Consider the following 20,142-nt stretch of genomic DNA (forward strand, 5'->3'; position numbering starts at 1 on the left):
TAACACATCGAAATATTGCTCTAAAATCCCGTAAAGTATATATATTCTGGGTCATGGTGAAATGCTGAGTAGATCTGAGCATGTCCGTCCGTCGGTCTGTCCGTCTGTCGAAATCACGCTAACTTCCGAACGAAACAAGCTATCGACTTGAAACTTGGCACAAGTAGTTGTTATTAATGTGGTCGATGGTATTGCAAATGGGCCATATCGGTCCACTTTTACGTATAGCCCCCATATAAACCGATCCCCCGATTAGGCTTGCGGAGCCTCTAAGAGAAGCAAATTTCATCCGATCCGGTCTGAAATTTGGAACATGGTGTTAGTATATGGTTTCTAACAACCGTGCCAAAATTGGTCCACATCGGTCCATAATTATATATAGCCCCATATAAACCGATCCCCCTATATGGCTTGTGGAGTCTCTAAGAGAAACAAATTTCATCCGATCTGGCTGAAATTTGGTACATGGTGTTAGTATATCGTCTCTAACAACCATGCAAAAATTGGTCCACATCGGTCTATAATCATAGACCGTTCACCAGATTTGACCTCCGGAGCCTCTTGGGAGACCAAAATTCATCTGATTCAGTTGAAATTTGGTATGTGGTTCTAATATATGGCCTCAAACAACCATGCAAAAATTGGTCGAAATCGGTACATAATTATATATAGTCCCCATATAAACCGATCCACAGATTTGACCTCCGGAGCCCCTTGGAAGAGCAAAATTCATCCGATTCGGTTGAAATTTGGTAAGTGATGTTAGTATATCGTATCCAACAACCATGCAGGAATTGGTTCATATCAGTCCATATTTATATATAGCCCCCATATAAACCGATCCCCAGATTTGACCTCCGGTGCCTGTGGGGAAGCAAAATTCATCCGATCTGGTTGAAATTGGGTACGTGGTGGTAGTATATGATATTTAACAACCATGCCAAAAATGGTCCATATCAGTCCATAATCATATATAGCCCCCATATAAACCGATCCCGACTTTTGGTTTTGGAGCCTCTTGGAGGAGCAAATTTCATCCGAGTCAGTTGAAATTTGGTACATTGTGCTAGTATATGGCCGTTAACAACCATGCCTAACTAGGTCCATATCAGTCTATAGTTATATATAGCCCTCAGATAAATCGATCCCCAATCACACAAAAATTGGTCCATATCAAATTCATAATTGTATATAACCCCCATATAAGCGACCCCCATATTTCAATTTTGGCTCTCTACGTATCGTGCAAAAAGTCCATATCGATTCGTAATTATTTGTAGACTTACCTATACTTTTTGGTCTAATATATACCACGTATGGCCTAACTCACAATTTAGAAAACGATGTTAAGAAGTTTTAAGATACCACAACCCAAGTAATTCGATTGGGGATGGCAGTCTTTCGTAGAAGTTTCTACGCAATCCATGTAGGAGGGTACATAAGATTCGGCCTGGTCGAGCTTACGGCCGTATATAAAGGGTGATTCTTTTGAGGTTAGGATTTTCATGCATTAGTATTTGACAGATCACGTGGGATTTCAGACATGGTGTCAAAGAGAAAGATGCTCAGTATGCTTTGACATTTCATCATGAATAGACTTACTAACGAGCCACAACGTCGAATTTTCAGTGAATGGGCCCTAGAAAAGTTGGCAGAAAATCCGCTTTTTTATCGACAAATTTTGTTCAGCGATGAGGCTCATTTCTGGTTGAATGGCTACGTAAATAAGCAAAATTGCCGCATTTGGAGTGAAGAGCAACCAGAAGCCGTTCAAGAACTGCCCATGCATCCCGAAAAATGCACTGTTTGGTGTGGTTTGTACGCTGGTGGAATCATTGGACCGTATTTTTTCAAAGATGCTGTTGGACGCAACGTTACGGTGAATGGCGATCGCTATCGTTCGATGCTAACAAACTTTTTGTTGCCAAAAATGGAAGAACTGAACTTGGTTGACATGTGGTTTCAACAAGATGGCGCTACATGCCACACAGCTCGCGATTCTATGGCCATTTTGAGGGAAAACTTCGGAGAACAATTCATCTCAAGAAATGGACCGGTAAGTTGGCCACCAAGATCATGCGATTTGACGCCTTTAGACTATTTTTTGTGGGGCTACGTCAAGTCTAAAGTCTACAGAAATAAGCCAGCAACTATTCCAGCTTTGGAAGACAACATTTCCGAAGAAATTCGGGCTATTCCGGCCGAAATGCTCGAAAAAGTTGCCCAAAATTGGACTTTCCGAATGGACCACCTAAGACGCAGCCGCGGTCAACATTTAAATGAAATTATCTTCAAAAAGTAAATGTCATGGACCAATCTAACGTTTCAAATAAAGAACCGATGAGATTTTGCAAATTTTATGCGTTTTTTTTAAAAAAAAAGTTATCAAGCTCTTAACAAATCACCCTTTACTTGTTTTGTTTTTTATTAAATATTAATTGATTAAAATTTTCTTTACTTTTTTAAATAGAATAAGCTCTACAGCGATTGCGGGCACCGCTAATAGTAGCGAAAATTATATCTCAGAAAAAATTGCAACATATTAATTGATAATGCCAATAAAAAAATACCCTTCTTAAGTTGTATAGTACATCATTTATAATGCAAAATTACATCATTAAATAAATCCATGCCGTGGAGTAGGGCATACTCGTAGTGTGTTGGATTACAAAACAACAGATCTGAGTTCGATAAATATAAACAGAGGGAGAGAAAGGGATAGAAAAAGACCGAGAATACGAAACTATCTTATAAGAGAGAATAAAATCTATAAATAGTTATGAGAGCAGCAACTCACTCGCTCTTTTTGAGTCTTTTTTATGGTAAAGATATTATTTTTGGAGAGCTGGTATGCTTGCGACGAAGTACTTATTTTTCGACTGCTGGTATGCTTGCACCGAAGTACTTTCCTCCAATGTCATGGCCGTGTAAAAGTATTACTGCTGATATATGTATGAAGAAGTTGTTACCTAATTTGTACTCATACCTGGTAATAGGAGTTTTTGCTGGTTACATATAATTATAGGCCGATATGGTCTAATTTTTGCTTACTGGCTATATCTAACACAAAGTACAAAATTTCAGCTAAATGGTATGAAATTTGCTCCTCCAAGAAGGAACATTTTGCAATATTTTGGATTTTACATCAAGTGTTCCCTCTCACACATAGGGTAAACTCTAATGAAAATAGGTCCAAAATAAGGAAGAAATATAGCATTTTAGCTCCAAAATCAGCACATACAACCAAAACTATTGGTTCTCGGTAAAATAACTTATATCAAGTTTGATGTTCTAAATTTCGATGGTATTAAATATCCGTTTTAACAATTCTGATCCTGTAGATATTTTATTTGAAATATTTTTGTCTTCAATTTACAATATCCCGAAAAAACAGACATAAATTTATATTTTCATTCAAATATTCACTTTTTTAGGTATGGATTTCTTAAGCTGACAGTAAATCCAGATTTAGCCTAGATTTTTCACGAGGAAGGAAGTACCCATGACTGAGTACGGCCAGGGATTTAAGGTAGCGTATTAACAGATATACTATGAATCAGAATTTGTAAAATTATCGGACTTAATAAAATTTAAAAAGTCGGAAAGTCGAAAACTATCGTATTTTTAGAAAGACCAAAACTCGAAATTATTGACTTCATCAAAAAATATTTAATCAATTTACTGATAGCTGGTCTACACTCCCCCATTAGTATCTCGGTTCAGATTTTCTTCTGATTGTATACATTTACCTCTTTCGTTTCCAGTTTTTTCGTTCCTAAATACTTTTACTTAATTAAACACTGTAATATTAAATTAACTCTCACTACAGTTGATACGTTATCTCGGCTGCATATATTTCTTATCATAAAATAGTTTACGCCTAAAGATATGCAATATATATTTATAGAAAATTATACTGCCCTAAATGAGTATATTTTTAAGAATAGCGAAAAATTAAAAAGAAAAAAAAACAAGTATATACGGCCGTAAGTTCGGCCAGGCCGAAGCTTATGTACTTTCCACCATGGATTGCGTAGAAACTTCTTCTTAACACCGTCTTCTAAATTGTAAGTTAGTCCATACGTGGTATATTAAATCAAAAAATACCGATTAAATACGTATATAATTCAGTTTGACAAAGTTTTCTATAGAAATAAAATTTTGACAAAATTTTCTATAGAAATGAAATTTCACCAAATTATTTTATAGAAATAAATTTTTTACAAAATTTTCTACAAAAACAAGTAAGGAAAGTCTAAAGTCGGGCGGGGCCGACTGTATTATACCCTGCACCACTTTGTAGATCTAAATTTTCGATACCATATCACATCCGTCAAATGTGTTGGGTGCTGAATATATAGAGGTTTGTCCCAAATACATACATTTAAATATCACTCGATCTGGACAGAATTTGATAGACTTCTACAAATCTATAGAGTCAAAATTTAAGTCGGCTAATGCACTAGGGTGGAACACAATATTAGTAAAAAAACAAGTATATACAGCACTAAGTTCGGCCGGTCCGAATCTTAAATACCCACCATAATGAACCAAATATTAAGGTTTCCTTTGAAATTTCAGGAGGGCTTGAGGACTTGAGGACACTTCCCGAAGATAAATTTAAAGACTTCACCTATGAGGACTATACCAGATTCTGGATTTATAAGAACCATTTTTGTTTTAGTTTTAGAGGAATCATTAACATCTCTTGTAAGTGTGCAAGAAATTGATAAAATAACGTCTTGATTTGAAATCTTAAATCTGTAGAAGTAAAATCTGGAAATTTTACATTGAGTTTCAAGCAATTTTCATGATCAGTGCGTCTTCTACGCCCTCAAGAAGTGAAGTCGGTCTATATGGAGGCATTACCAAATGGACCGATAAAAACTTAATCCGATACACGTTTTTGTGAGCCTAAAATACCAGAATATTTACAATTTCATGCAAATCAGATAAAAACTACGGTTTCTAGAAACCCAAGGAGTTAAATCGGGAGATCGTCCATACTAAAATATGGACCGATACTCACCGTTTTCGGCACACCTCTATATGGTCCTAAAATACCTCTAGATTTCCAATTTCAGACAAATTGGATAAAAACTACGGTTTCTATAAGCCCAAGACCCCAAATCGGGAGGTCGTTTTATATGGGGACCATACCAAAACATGGACCGATACTCACAATTTTTGGCACACGTATTTGTGGTCCTAAAATACCTCTAGAATTCCAATTTCAGTAAAATTTAATAAAAACTGCGGTTTCTATAAGCCCAAGAAGTAAAATCAGGAGATCGGTCTATATGGGGGCTGTACCAAAACATTGACCGATACTCACCATTTTTGGCACACCTCTTTATGGTCATAAAATACCTCTAGATCTCAAATTTCAGGCAAATTGGATAAAAACTTCGATTTCTATAAGCCCAAGACCCCAAATCGGGAGGTCGGTTTATATGGGGACTATATCAAAATCTGGACCGATATAGCCCATCTTCGAAGTTGACCTGCTTGCAGACAAAAGACGAGTTTGTGCAAAATTTCAGCACGATTGCTTCATTATTGAAGACTGTAGCGTGATTACAACAGACAGACAGACAGACGGACAGACGGACATCGTTATATCGTCTTAGAATTTCTCCCTGATCAAGAATATATATACTTTATATAGTCGGAAATCGATATTTCGATGTGTTACAAACGGAATGACAAACTTATTATACCCCCGTCACCATTCTATGGTGGTGGGTATAAATATGTGAAACATTTAAATCTGAAGCAATTTTAAGGAAACTTCGCAAAAGTTTATTTATGATTTATCGCTCGATATATATGTATTAGAAGTTTAGGAAAATTAGAGTCATTTTTACAACTTTTGGACTAAGCAGTGAAAAACATATATATGGGAGCTATATCTAAATCTGAGCCGATTTCAACCAAATTTGACACGCATAGCAACAATGCTAATTCTAGTCTCTGTGCAAAATTTCAACTAAATCGGAGTTAAAAATTGGCCTCTGTGGTCGAAAGCTATATATGAGAGATATATCTAAATCTGAACCGATTTCAACCAAATTTGGCACGCATAGTTACAATGCTAATTCTACTCCCTGTGCAAAATTTCAACTAAATCGGAGTGAAAAATTGGCCTCTGTGGTCATATGAGTGTAAATCGGGCGAAAGCTATATATGGGAGATATATCTAAATCTGAACCGATTTCAACCAAATTTGGCACGCATGGCTACAATGCTAAACCCTGTGGGCAAATGAGTGTAAATCGGGCGAAAGCTATATATGGGAGCTATATCTAAATCTGAACCGATTTGGCTAATATTTTGCAAGTTTTTCGAGACCCATAAAATATTCAGATGTACGGAATTTGTGGAAGATCGGTTGATATACACGCCAATTATGACCAGATCGGTGAAAAATATATATGGCAGCTATATCTAAATCTGAACCGATTTTTTCCAAAATCAATAGGGATTGTCTTTGAGCCGAAACAGGACCCTATACCAAATTTTAGGACAATCGGACTAAAACTGCGAGCTGTACTTTGCACACAAAAATACATCAACAGACAGACAGACGGACAGACAGACAGACAGACAGACAGACGGACAGACAGACAGACAGACAGACAGACAGACGGACATCGCTAAATCGACTCGGAATGTAATTCTAAGCCGATCCGTATACTAAAAGGTTGGTCTATGATCACTCCTTCTTGGCGTTACATACAAATGCACAAACTTATTATACGCTGTACCACAGTAGTGGTGAAGGGTATAATAAAATTTTGACAAAATTTTCTACAGAAATAAAATTTTTACAAAATTTTCTACAGAAATAAAATTTTGACATCATTTTCTATGGATATTAAATTTTGACAAAAGTTGCTATAGAAATAAAACTTTGGTAGTTTATTTTTGACTCGAGTGGCAACCATGATTATGAACCGATATGGACCAATTTTTGTGTGATTGGAGATCGGCTATAGACCGATATGGACTAATTTTGGTATGGGTGTTAGCGGCCATATACTAACAACACGTTCCAAATTTGAACCGGATCGAATGAATTTTGCTCCTCCAAGAGGCTCCAGAGGTCAAATCTAGGGATCGGTTTATATGGGGGCTATATATAATTGTGAACAGATGTGAACCAATTTTGCATGGATATTAGGGAACATATACTAACACCATGTTCGAAATTTCAACCGGATCGGATGAAACTTGCTTCTCTTAGAGGCTCCGCAAGCCAAATCTGGGGATCGGTTTATATGGGGGCTATATATAATTATGGACCGATGTGGACCACTTTGTGCATGGTTGCTAGGGACCATATACTAACACCATGTTCGAAATTTCAACCGGATCGGATGAAACTTGCTTCTCTTAGAGGCTCCGCAAGCCAAATCTGGGGATCGGTTTATATGGGGGCTATATATACTATACATCTCTGTGGACCAATTTTTGCATGGTTGTTAGAGACCATATACCATATAGTTGTTAGAGACCATATGCCAACTCCATGTACCAAATTTCAGCCAGGTCGGATGAAATTTGCTTCTCTTTAAGGCTCAGCAAGCGAAATCTGGGGATCGGTTTATATGGGGGTTATATATAATTATGGACCGATATGGACCAATTTTTGCATGGTTATTAGAGACCATATACCAAAACCATGTACCAAATTTCAGACGGATCGGATGAAATATGCTTTTCTTAGAAGCTCCACAAGCCAACTCTGAGGGTCCGTTTATATGGGACTATACGTAAAAGGGGACCGATGTGAACCAATTTTTGCGTGGTTGTTAGAAACCATATACTAACGCCATGTACCAAATTTCAGCCGGATCGGATGAAATGTGCTTCTCTTAGAGGCCTCGCAAGCCAAATTTTGGGGTCCGTTTATATGGGGGCTTCACGTAAAAGTGGACCGATATGGCCCATTTACAATACCATCCGACCTACATCAATAACAACTACTTGTGCCAAGTTTCAAGTCGATAGCTTGTTTCGTTCGGAAGTTAGAATTTCACCACGACCCAGAATATATATACTTTATGGGACCTTAGAACAATATTTCGATGTGTTACAATCGGAATGACAAAGTTAATATACCCCACATCCTATGGTGGAAGGTATACAAATGTGGGATGAGCTAACGTGTCTTTCGGAGCTAATAGAAGTATGTATTTATCTTCATTGCCTAATACAATGCAATTTAATGTAGAGTTTTTTTTTTATAAATTTCCGATTATTACGTGAAGAAAAAAGCCGAAATTTCGAAATTCGAAATCAAAATTAAAAAAAAAAACAGTTTTGGATTTGTAAAAATTATATAAGCAATCAGAAAAAACTTCAGATTTTTGCAAACAGTGAATTTGATTGTACAAATTTAAAAACCATTTTTTGTTATTCTAAATTGATTTCCTCCCCCTTCAAATAATCATCTCCCATAATAATACTTCACTTTACTTTTTGCCAACGGTTGTTTATTCATCACCGGTCTAATGATTCGCAATTTCATCTTGATATCATGTTATTTGTTTTATTGAAATATGTAAAAATATTTCGGTAAATAATGTAAACATTTTTTGAATAAATCACAGTGTATTATTTCATTTCACTTCATAGAAAACAGTGGCGCTTTGTTTGTTGTTATAGTAATCGTAGATAGTTATTGCAGCGGGCCTCAACTTATCAACTTGATAATAATTTTCAGCATAGAAATCGAAGCATGCAGGTTCATCAGCAACAAGCATATCGAAATACACAACTATTACGGTATCATCATTTTTCGTTTCAACCCTTTGAACCAAAGGAACACTGCGAATATGTTCCAAACTATCTTCATCAGTTCGAAAACCAGATGGGAGGAAAATTTCCATAACAGCCATATTAGATTCTTTGATTTCATCATCCACATCCGGTTTATATTCGGCACAAATATTCATTGAAATGTGATCTTTCGATGAGGCTGCATTAGGTGAATATTTGAGAATGAAACCGGCATTATCATCTTTGGTAGCCAGATTATAGCGATACGAGAATTGGAGTATGGCTGATCCTTCGCCTTCGGCTGTTACGATCAGTTGGCGTGTTGATTTGGAAAACTGCAAAAAACGGCAAATGAAATGATCAGTTAGTTAGGAATATTTTTCAGTTTCATACGTTGGTACATTTGATAAGATTCTTCAGACGGTTTTTCAGATGGTTTTTCGAAGAGGCGAATAGGGAACAAAACGGTTTAAGTTTAGTCGCAAGAAATAAGCAACGTATTGTAGATGTAATCTTGGTTTCGCAGCAGGATAATGATCACCGTTAAATCCGTTTCAAGATGGACTAATTACTGCCAAGATTATGTTTCCAAAAAACGTGAGAGAATTAGAGTAGGATTGTCATGGCAGTTCGTAATCGTAATCGTGCAAGAAGCCTTTTGAAAAGAAAGGTCCACTAAAGCTCCGGAGAATTGGAGCATGATTACGAAAACTCTGAGAATATAAACGAGAACTAAGTATTTTCGACACTCTTGGAATAGGAGGATATCCAGGCCGACGAATGTGATAGCCCGTTAAAAAAAGTGTATATACTTTCTTTGGCCGTATGTTCGGAAAGGCCGAATCTTATGTACCCTCCACCATGGGTTGCGTAGGAACTTCTACAAAAAACTGTTATCCACAATCGAATTACTTGGGTTGTGGTAATACTTACCGATGGCAAGGTATCTTAAAACTTCTTCTAAATTGTATGTTAGTCCATACGTGGTATATATTAGACAAAAAGGCAGATTAAATATTTATTTGTATAAGTCTACAAATAAATACGAACCCATATGAAATTTTGCGCGTTAAATAGAGATGGTGGATGGTGACCATGTAACATTTTTATCGTAACCATGTTATTTCCTCTGAAATTATGTATCTGTTTTCGGAAAGCATTTTATGTTTGGCAAGAAAACAACATTTTTGCGATAAAAGTGTTACGTGGACACCATCCAAAAATAATATTTTGCTCTTAAAACATGGTTGAGGTGATCATATTCCTTCTCTGCGTGTACCAAATTTCAACAGAATCGGATGAATTTTGTTCATTCAAGAGGCTCCGGAGATCAAATCTGGGGATCGGTTTACCATATATGGGGCTATATAATTATGGACCGATATGCATAAAATCTTGCATGGTGTTTAGAGACCATATATCAACACCACGTACCGAATTTCAACCGGATCGGATGAATTTTGCTAATTACAACCGGATCCTGAAAGAGGGTCCGGAGGCCAAATCTGGTGATTGGTTTATATGGGGGCTAACATATATATAGTTATGGACCGATATAGACCAATTTTTGCATAGTTGTTAGAGACTACACTCATAGAAACGATTCGTTCATGAAAGTGAATCAACAAACATGTGGTGTCAAACTGTGAACAGGCGGTGTCAATCTGACAACGATAAAATGACACCATGTCTTGTCAAAACAACAACCAGGGTTCATGATCTGAAAACGTTATGCTTACGACTTTATAAACAAAATTAAAAAAAAGATTTCCGCTAGCGTGACTCGAACCTGTGTTTTCTGCACCATACGCGTTAACATTCGCCTTAGCACATTGCACCACCGAGTTGCCATAATAACGTCTGACGATTATTTTAAGACTTTTCATGGCCAAAGAAAAACGAATGCCGTTCATGACATCGTGAACGCCCGTGGACGAAATTGTGAACATTCCGTTTTGATTTTCTGTGAACATTTCCGTTTCATTTTGTCACCGTCCGTTCACGACTATGGAACGTATTTTTTTCTATTAGTGTATATACTAACACCACGTACCAAATTTCAACCGGATGAAATTTGCTTTTGTAAGAGGCTCCGCAAGCCAAATCTGGGGTCGCTTTATATGGGGGCGCGTCACGCGCACACCTCTACTATACGTAAAAGTAGTCTGATATGGCCCATTTGCAATAGCATCCGACGTACATCAATAACAACTACAAATTTCAAGGCGATAGCTTATTTCGTTCGGAAGCTAGCGTGATTTCAACAGAAGGACGGGCGCACGTGACTAGATCGACTCAGAATTTCACCACGACCCAGAACATAACAGGTTGGCTGATAAGTCCCCGGTCTAACGAAGAAAAAAACAATTTTTTTGTCAAAATTCGTTTTTATTATTCAACATAGTTCCCTTCAAGAGCGATACAACGATTATAACGAACTTCCAGTTTTTTGATACCATTTTGGTAGTACTCCTTCGGTTTTGCCTCAAAATAGGCCTCAGTTTCGGCGATCACCTCTTCATTGCAGCCAAATTTTTTCCCTGCGAGCATCCTTTTGAGGTCTGAGAACAAGAAAAAGTCGCTGAGGGCCAGATCTGGAGAATACGGTGGGTGGGGAAGCAATTCGAAGCCCAATTCATGAATTTTTGCCATCGTTCTCAATGACTTGTGGCACGGTGCGTTGTCTTGGTGGAACAACACTTTTTTCTTCTTAATATGGGCCGTTTTGTCGCCTTTTCGACCTTCAAACGCTCCAATAACGCCATACAATAGTCACTGTTGATGGTTTTTCCCTTCTCAAGATAATCGATGAAAATGATTCCATGCGCATCCCAAAAAACATAGGCCATTACTTTGCCAGCAGACTTTTGAGTCTTTCCACGCTTCGGAGACGGTTCACCGGTCGCTGTCCACTCAGCCGACTGTCGATTGGACTCAGGAGTGTAGTGATGGAGCCATGTTTCATCCATTGTCACATATCGACGGAAAAACTCAGGTGTATTACGAGTTAACAGCTGCAAACACCGCTCAGAATCATCAACACGTTGTTTTTGGTCAAATGTGAGCTCGCGCGGCACCCATTTTGCACAGAGCTTCCGCATATCCAAATATTGATGAATGATATGACCAACACGTTCCTTTGATATCTTTAAGGCCTCTGCTATCTCGATAAACTTCATTTTACGGTCATTCAAAATCATTTTGTGGATTTTTTTGATATTTTCGTCGGTAACCACCTCTTTCGGACGTCCACTGCGTTCACCGTCCTCCGTGCTCATTTCACCACGCTTGAATTTTGCATACCAATCAATTATTGTTGATTTTCCTGGGGCAGAGTCCGGAAACTCATTATCAAGCCAAGTTTTTGCTTCCACCGTATTTTATCAAAATTCCTTTTTTTCCATTTTTTTCACAATAACAAAAGTTGCTTCACAAAAGACTCTCTATCTCACAAACTAATTGACTTACAGACGTCAAATTTTGACACGAATCATTTGAAGGTTGGTACTATATAAAAATAACATGTATTTAATACTAGCGACGCCATCTATGTGTTAGACCGGGGACTTATCAGCCAACCTGTTATATATACGTTATGGGGTCTTAGAGCAATATTTCGATGTGTTACAAACGGAATGGAGGGTATAAAAAAATTGGTCCACATCGGTTCATAATTATGTATAGCCCCAATATAAACCGATCACCAGATTTGACCTCCGGAGCCTCTTGGAAGACCACAATTCAGCTGATTCAGTTGAAATTTGATACGTGCTGTTAATATATGACCTCAAACACCAATGCAAAAATTGGTCGAAATCGGTCTATAATTATATATAGCCCCCATATAAACCGATCCCGAGATTTGGTTTTGGAGCCTCTTGGAGGAGCAAATTTCATCCGAGTCAGTTGAAATTTGGTACATTGTGCTAGTAGCTGGTCGTTAACAACCATACCTAACTAGGTCCATATCGGTCTATAGTTCACAATCACACAAAAATTGGTCCATATCAAGTTCATAATTGTATATAGCCCACATATAAGCGACCCCCATATTTCAATTCTGGCTCTATACGTATCGTGCCAAAGTCCATATCGATTCGTAATTATTTGTAGACTTACCTATACATACCTTTTTTTGTCTAATATATACCACGTATGGACTAACTAACAATTTAGAAAACGATGTTAAGAAGTTTTAAGATAACAAAACCCAATTAATTCGATACCACAACCCAATTAATTCTTTCGTAGAAGTTTCTACGCAATCCATGGTGGAGGGTACATAAGATTCGGCCTGGCCGAACTTACGGCCGTATATACTAGTTTTACCTAAATATGTCCCATAATAGTCGTGGGATTTCAATTTATATTCCCAAATAAATTGAAAATTTCATCATAAGTAATAATCATATACATACCTCATAACTTATCAAAGCTAAACCATTTTTCTCCTCAATGGTGAAGGAACCATTTGATGTCTCCTCACCAGCTTCATTTTGGGCCTGATATTTAACATTGATATTACCGCTACCGGCAGCAGCAAATTTCTCGGAAAATTTGATTAAAGCCTCCAATCCAACAACAGTATCTTGTGTCGATGCAAATCCACCTAAATTATTACGTTTTCCAATTAACCATTTAATGATGGGTAAAACTTTGGTGGCATCCACATCTGGGGTCTCCAAAAGTGTTTGTAGAACATAAGAAGTAACTTCAATTTCATCGTTCTGGTATTTCGATGATGATGGCCACCATTTTAGATTGTTCTCTTTGTGTGCTCTATGTTCTAGTTTTTCCAAAAGCCCTTCGAGTTTGGAATGCTTGGCCTTTTTCAAGACCAAAGAGATAAGAGCCAATGTATGAAGATCATCTTCATTGTCAACTCTGCTTTGGAGAAAATCTATACCTTTACGTATTTGAGGTTTAAATTTGAGGGAATATTCCTGAAAAGTAAATTTGAATATAATATATAGTATTGAAGCCTAAAAGTTAATAATACTCACCTCACTTTCCAAAAATGCCAGGAGGATGTATGCGGTTTTACCAACATTGTCGGTTTTATGGGAATTGAAGAAACTGGTTTGAGTTTCAATAAATTGACCATTACGATCCTGATTGGAGGCCAAATATTGTAAAGCCTTTTCGATTAAACTTTCATCAACGGTGATATATTTGCGAGCCCTGATAAAAGATCGAGCCACATAGGCTGTCAACCAATTATTGGGTTGAGTGCGACCCTCACCAAAGGTACTATAGGCTCCATTCTGATGTTTGTAGGTCAATTGTCGCTGATATCCCATCAACATGAAGTTCTTTGCCTTCTCCATCAATGTAGGCCTGTTGATTTTCATACTCTCCAGATAATCCAAAACCAAAATGTTGGGAACGAAATTAATCATATTCTGTTCACCGCAACCATAAGGCATTCGTATCAGACTATCAATATTCTCAATGGTGGGTCCTAAAAGATCACTTACGGCCGTAAATTCTATAAATTCTGAATTTGTTATGGCCTCTGGGGGAATTTCAGCCTTAAAGGTATACACAAATGGTTCTCCCCCAGATGGTATACTCACAAAGAGAGCCTCATTTTTATACTGGGTTACACCTTCAGGCTCAACTTTCAATTTCTGGTGGACACTATCTCCAGCCAATGGAGTAACTGCTTTAATTTTCAATGTTATATCACCAACAATTTTGGGGAACATCTTAAAGGATACAGTTGATCCGCTATTCGAGGGTATGGTCACTTGTTTACTCATTACTTTCTCTTCGGTGAATTGCTCTTGGTCGGGACCAAGGAAACTGTATTCATCATCAGCATTTTCCATTGTAATCTCTGCTTCCACTTGAGTTGTCATATAATTGAAGACTGTAACTGGTATCTCTACAATTTCACCACGTTTTACCGAATATGGCAGATTAAGGCTGACAAAGAATGGTTGGAAGACTCGAATATTGGTGGGGTCATGGGTCATACCAAAACCATTCTTGTCGTTTATAGTGAAACCAGTGATTACCCAAGATGTCATTGTGTCTGGTATATTGGTGGTGAAATTAGCAATGCCATTGGAATCCGTACTGTTCGAATGAATTTATAGAATTTTTAACATTTGATAAATTTCGAAGTAGTAAACTCTTTCAATTGCTGTGTTGGATATTTTTGCTTTTGGTTTCAGACATACTCACCTTTCTATGTCATCGAATATCCAAGTTTCAACAAAATTTTTACGAACAGTTGGTTCCTTTGTTGAATATAATGCATAGGAGAACTCTTGTGGGCTATCATAGCTAGCATAACCAATGCCAGGACCGCCAGCGACACCAGTAGCAGAAACAGCCATATGCGGAGCAAAATTGCCATCTAAATAATTAACAAAAAAAAAAAAAAACATTAAGACAACAGTTGGAATATTTCAATTCCAATATTTCTGGTAGGCTCGTCCTGACTATCCTCTAAGTTCCGATCATCCGAATCTTGCAATCAAATTCTGAGTCGACTTAGCGATATGCGTCCGACTATATTATACCCTGCATCACTTTGTAGATCTAAATTTTCGATACCATATCACATCCGTCAAATGTGTTGGCGGCTATATATAAAGGTTTGTCCCAAATACATACATTTAAATATCACTCGATCTGGACAGATTTTGATAGACTTCTACAAACATAATGTTAGTAAACAAATATGGGAAACATTTAAATCTGAAGCAATTTTAAGGAAACATCGCAAAAGTTTATTTATGATTTATAGCTCGATATATATGTATTAGAAGTTTAGGTAAATTAGAGTCATTTTTACAACTTTTCGACTAAGCAGTGGTGATTTTACAAGGTATTTATTTATTTATTCATTTCGTCTATGGAATAGTACATCCTTTCAGACTACTGGCTAAAAATAAATAACATCTAAAATATTTTTAAATCTTTGTAAATTATAACTAAAATCGAGATCACAGATCAAATTAATTCTATTAAATTCTCTTAAGGCCTTTCAAATTGGTTCATTCATACAATAATTGTTTCTATGCATCGGTATGTTAAACATTTCAACTCTTCTTAAACGTCTACATGGTACATTGAAACTTATTAGATTAAGAATATAAGAACAATCTATAATTCCACAAATAACTTTATAAACAAATAACATAGCCTGAATATGCCTGCGATTAATGAGTGTAGGTAGATGAATAAGCTTACATCTCGATTCGTATGACGGCAAAGGTAAACAGAAGTTCAAAGAAATAAGAGCAAATTTTACGAATTTACGTTGCAATTTCTCAATTCTATTCACTTGTGAGCACATAGAAGGATTCCAAATCAAGTGCGCATATTCTAACTTTCATCTAACGAAGCAAGAATATAATATTTTTCGCACGTAAGGGTCACTAAATTCCCGGCTGTTACGCTTAACAAAAGCTAGTGATGAATACGCTTGAGGCATTATATAATCTATATGTCTATTGAATGACAATTTGGAGTCGAAAAATACGCCTAGATCCAATTTCTCATCAACTTCTTTAACCAGTTTATTATTAATATAATACTCCATAAATATGGGACATCTCAGTCTAGAAAAACATAAGTAATAACTCTTTTCTGAGCTCAAATGTAAATCATTCAACGAGCACCAACGTTCAATAGATTTGAGATCTAACTGCAATAAAGTTGCATCTAAATGAGATCTCACGCTCTTAAAAATTTTCATATCATCTGCATATAGCAGGCAATGGGAGTATGAGATAAACGAAGAAATGTCATTAATAAACAAATTAAAGAGAAGCCGACCCAGAATACTGCCCTGTGGCATACCCGATATAGCTGTATATGGCATTGACTTACAACCATTAATCGATACAACACACTTTCTTCCATTAAGATACGAAATAATCCACTTCAAGAAATTTGAGTGAAAACCCATCTTTAACAATTTTTTGGCCAATATAATGTGTGATACCTTGTCAAAAGCTTTCACAAAGTCTAAATAAATCGTATTTACTTGATTTCCAGCTTCAAATGAAGAAATACAAAAATTAGAAAAAATTAATAAATTCGTCAACGTAGACCGTCCATGAATAAAACCATGCTGATTATCCGATATAAACGATTTAAAAGCAAAATATATCTTTTTATAAATTATATGTTCGAATAGTTTTGCAATATTACATAGTTTGGCAATTGGCCTATAATTTCGAATATTAGATTTGCTACCAGATTTGAATATGGGAGTAATAAGAGCAAACTTCCACTGGTCTAAAAACACTCCCTCATCTAGGGATTTATTGAAAATAATTCTCAAAGGTACACAAAGAGAATCAGACAGATTACACAAAATCTTCCCGGACAGCCCATCAAGATCCAATCGTTCAGAAAGTTTCATTTCATTAATACTTTCAAGTACATCATCATTTGAAAGTTCTATAGATCCAAAATTAACGCACTCTTTAACACTAATTAAAAATTCATTCGATGAATTTGAGCTTGGACTAACAAAATTCGATTGAAAAAATTCTGCAAATAAGGACACTATATCAGATGTAGATGTTGCCGTTATATCATCATAGTGCATAGAAGATGGGTAATCACTGGACTGTTTTTTAGAATTTATATAATGCCAAAAGGATTTTGGATTGACCTTTATTTTATCTTGATATTTAAGAAGATATTGTTTATACAAAAACTTATTTAAAAATGAAAACTCACGTGAATAGTGCTCATATAAACGATTGATATTATCATCATCAGAAAATTTGCTCTTTTTATAGGACTTGTTTCTTAGATTTTTAAACTTTTTTAAGCCAGGTGTGTACCATGGTAATCTATGAATCTTTGAGCTAGCAGTATGTTTATGAGGTTTAAGGCACGACCATTTTTTATTTTGACCATTTTTCTCGAAATCAGAAAAACATATGTATGGGAGCTATATCTAAATCTGCACCTATTTCAACCAAATTTGGCACGCAAAGCTACAATGTTAATTTTACTCACTGTGCAAAATTTCAATTAAATCGCAGTAAAAAATTGGCCTCTGTGGTCATATGAGTGTAAATCGGGCGAAAGCTAGATATGGGAGATATATCTAAATCTGAACCGATTTCAACCAAATTTGGCACTCATAGCTACAATGCTAATTCTACACCCTGTGCAAAATTCCAACTATATCGGAGCAAAAAATTTTCCTCTGTGGTCATATGAGTCTAAATCGGGCGAAAGCTATATATGGAAGATATATCTAAATCTGCACCTATTTCAACCAAATTTGGCACACAAAGCTACAATGTTAATTTTACTCACTGTGCAAAATTTCAATTAAATCGGAGTAAAAGATTGGCCACTTTGGTCATATGAGTGTAAATCGGGCGAACGATATATATGGGAGCTATATCTAAATCTTAACCGATTTAAACCAAATTTGGCACGCATACACGGATGAAAAAGACTGTTTTTCATATGTTTGGCTATAAACATTATATGTTTGGAACACAAATTTTTAAACACAATATTTTTGAGTGCAAGCATATAATGTTCATAAACTAGCATAACATGTTTGGGACATATATGTTAATATGTTAGAACATATTATGTTTGGGACATAAAATGTTTGTAAATATAATATGCTTGGATGCAAACATATATTAATTTAGAAATAGCCTATAAACATATATGTGTTTAGTAGCTTGGAGCGCTATTTAACAGGGAGCGACATTGAATTAAGTTGGTGGTTGTTGCTTGTTATTACAAAATTAACATGTTATTTTTCCTTGGGCAATTGATCAGCTACTTCTTTGATCCTTACAAACTGTGTGGTCCGCTGTTCGAATCCCCGTCCGGCAAAAGGTAAAATTAAAATAAAAAAAAATCATACAATTGAATAATTTCTTCTAGAATGTTTGTATTACAGCAAAAGGTGCTAAGAACTAAAAAATCTCGTGGAAGTGAGAAAGATGTCGGGGAATATACAATTGGGCAGAAACAAAATTTTGAGCATTCAGGTCGAAAACCTATGTTGTTAGCACCTATATTACCTGTTTATTTTCATAATTCATTATGATTGTAAATATATAAATAAATAAATAAAATTTTGAGCACAATATTGTTTGGGAGAATTTTTTTAAGCATATAATATTTTTGGGTGCAAAATGCTTCCAAACATATTATATGTTCACATAATAACATATTGTTTTTTAGAAGACAACATTATTGAATTTGGATGCAAAAATACAAAATGTTTGGAACTTAGACTACCCAAACATATATTGTTTAGACCAATATGCTTTCAAACATATTATATATTGGAATAGATCAAACATATAAATGTTTGGGCAATACCCAAAAATGTATATGCTTGAAGCAAAATATGTTTGGGAGTATATGTTACAGAAGCGATTTTTTGTGAGCGTGTAGCTACAATGCTAATTTTACTCACTGTGCAAAATTTCAATTAAATCGAAGTAAAAGATTGGCCACTGTGGTCATATGAGTGTAAATCGGGCGAACGATATATATGGGAGCCATATCTAAATCTGAACCGATTTCAATAAAATTTGGCACACTTAGGTTAGGTTAGGTGGCAGCCCGATGTATCAGGCTCACTTAGACTATTCAGTCCATTGTGATACCACATTGGTGAACTTCTCTCTTATCACTGAGTGCTGCCCGATTCCATGTTGAGCTCAATGACAAGGGACCTCCTTTTTATAGCCGAGTCCGAACGGCGTTCCAAATTGCACTGAAACCACTTAGAGAAGCTTTGAACTTCTCAGAAATGTCACCAGCATTACTGAGGTGGGATAAACCACCGCTGAAAAACTTTTTTGGTGTTCGGTCGAAGCAGGAATCGAACCCACGACCTTGTGTATGCAAGGCGGGCATGCTAACCATTGCACCACGGTGGCACACTTGACTACACTACTAATTGTACTCCTAGTGCAAAATTTCAACCAAATTGGGGTAAAACTCTGGCTTCTGGGACCGTATTAGCCCATATCGGGCGAAATATATATATGGGAGCTATATCAAAAATTTCTTCCAAAATCAGTAGGGTTCTATTCTATTCCGATTTCTTCCAAAATCAATAGGGTTCTATTCTGAGCCAAAACACATTCTTGTGCCAAATTTGAAGTCGATTGGACTAAAACTGCGACCTAGACTTTGATTACAAAAATGTGTTCACGGACAGACGGACATGGCTATATCGACTCAGGAGCCCACCTGAGCATTTTTGCCAAAGACACCATGTGTCTATCTCGTCTCCTTCTGGGTATTGCAAACATATGCACTAACTTATAATACCCTGTTCCACAGTGTAGCGCAGGGTATAAAAAGTAGTTTTAGATATACTGAAGAACAAATGAA

At 36.4% G+C, this 20,142-nt stretch overlaps 1 protein-coding gene across 1 annotated transcript in view; it reads right to left on the reverse strand.

Annotated features, from left to right (window-relative positions):
• Window positions 1-8,476: 8,476 nt before the first annotated feature.
• The window catches only part of LOC142225120 (CD109 antigen-like), a 38,015-nt gene continuing 26,349 nt past the window's right edge, over window positions 8,477-20,142 (reverse strand). The window contains exons 5-8 of the mRNA XM_075294894.1: window positions 14,974-15,148; window positions 13,788-14,865; window positions 13,203-13,727; window positions 8,477-9,119 (exon numbers count right to left, since the gene is read on the reverse strand). Of these exons, the coding sequence (XP_075151009.1) occupies window positions 8,625-9,119; window positions 13,203-13,727; window positions 13,788-14,865; window positions 14,974-15,148 (2,273 nt within the window). The 3' untranslated portion in view covers window positions 8,477-8,624. The remainder of the gene's footprint in view (window positions 9,120-13,202; window positions 13,728-13,787; window positions 14,866-14,973; window positions 15,149-20,142) is intronic.

Source organism: Haematobia irritans, chromosome 2 (assembly GCF_050003625.1).
Source record: "Haematobia irritans isolate KBUSLIRL chromosome 2, ASM5000362v1, whole genome shotgun sequence".
Taxonomy (NCBI): Eukaryota; Metazoa; Arthropoda; class Insecta; order Diptera; family Muscidae; genus Haematobia; species Haematobia irritans.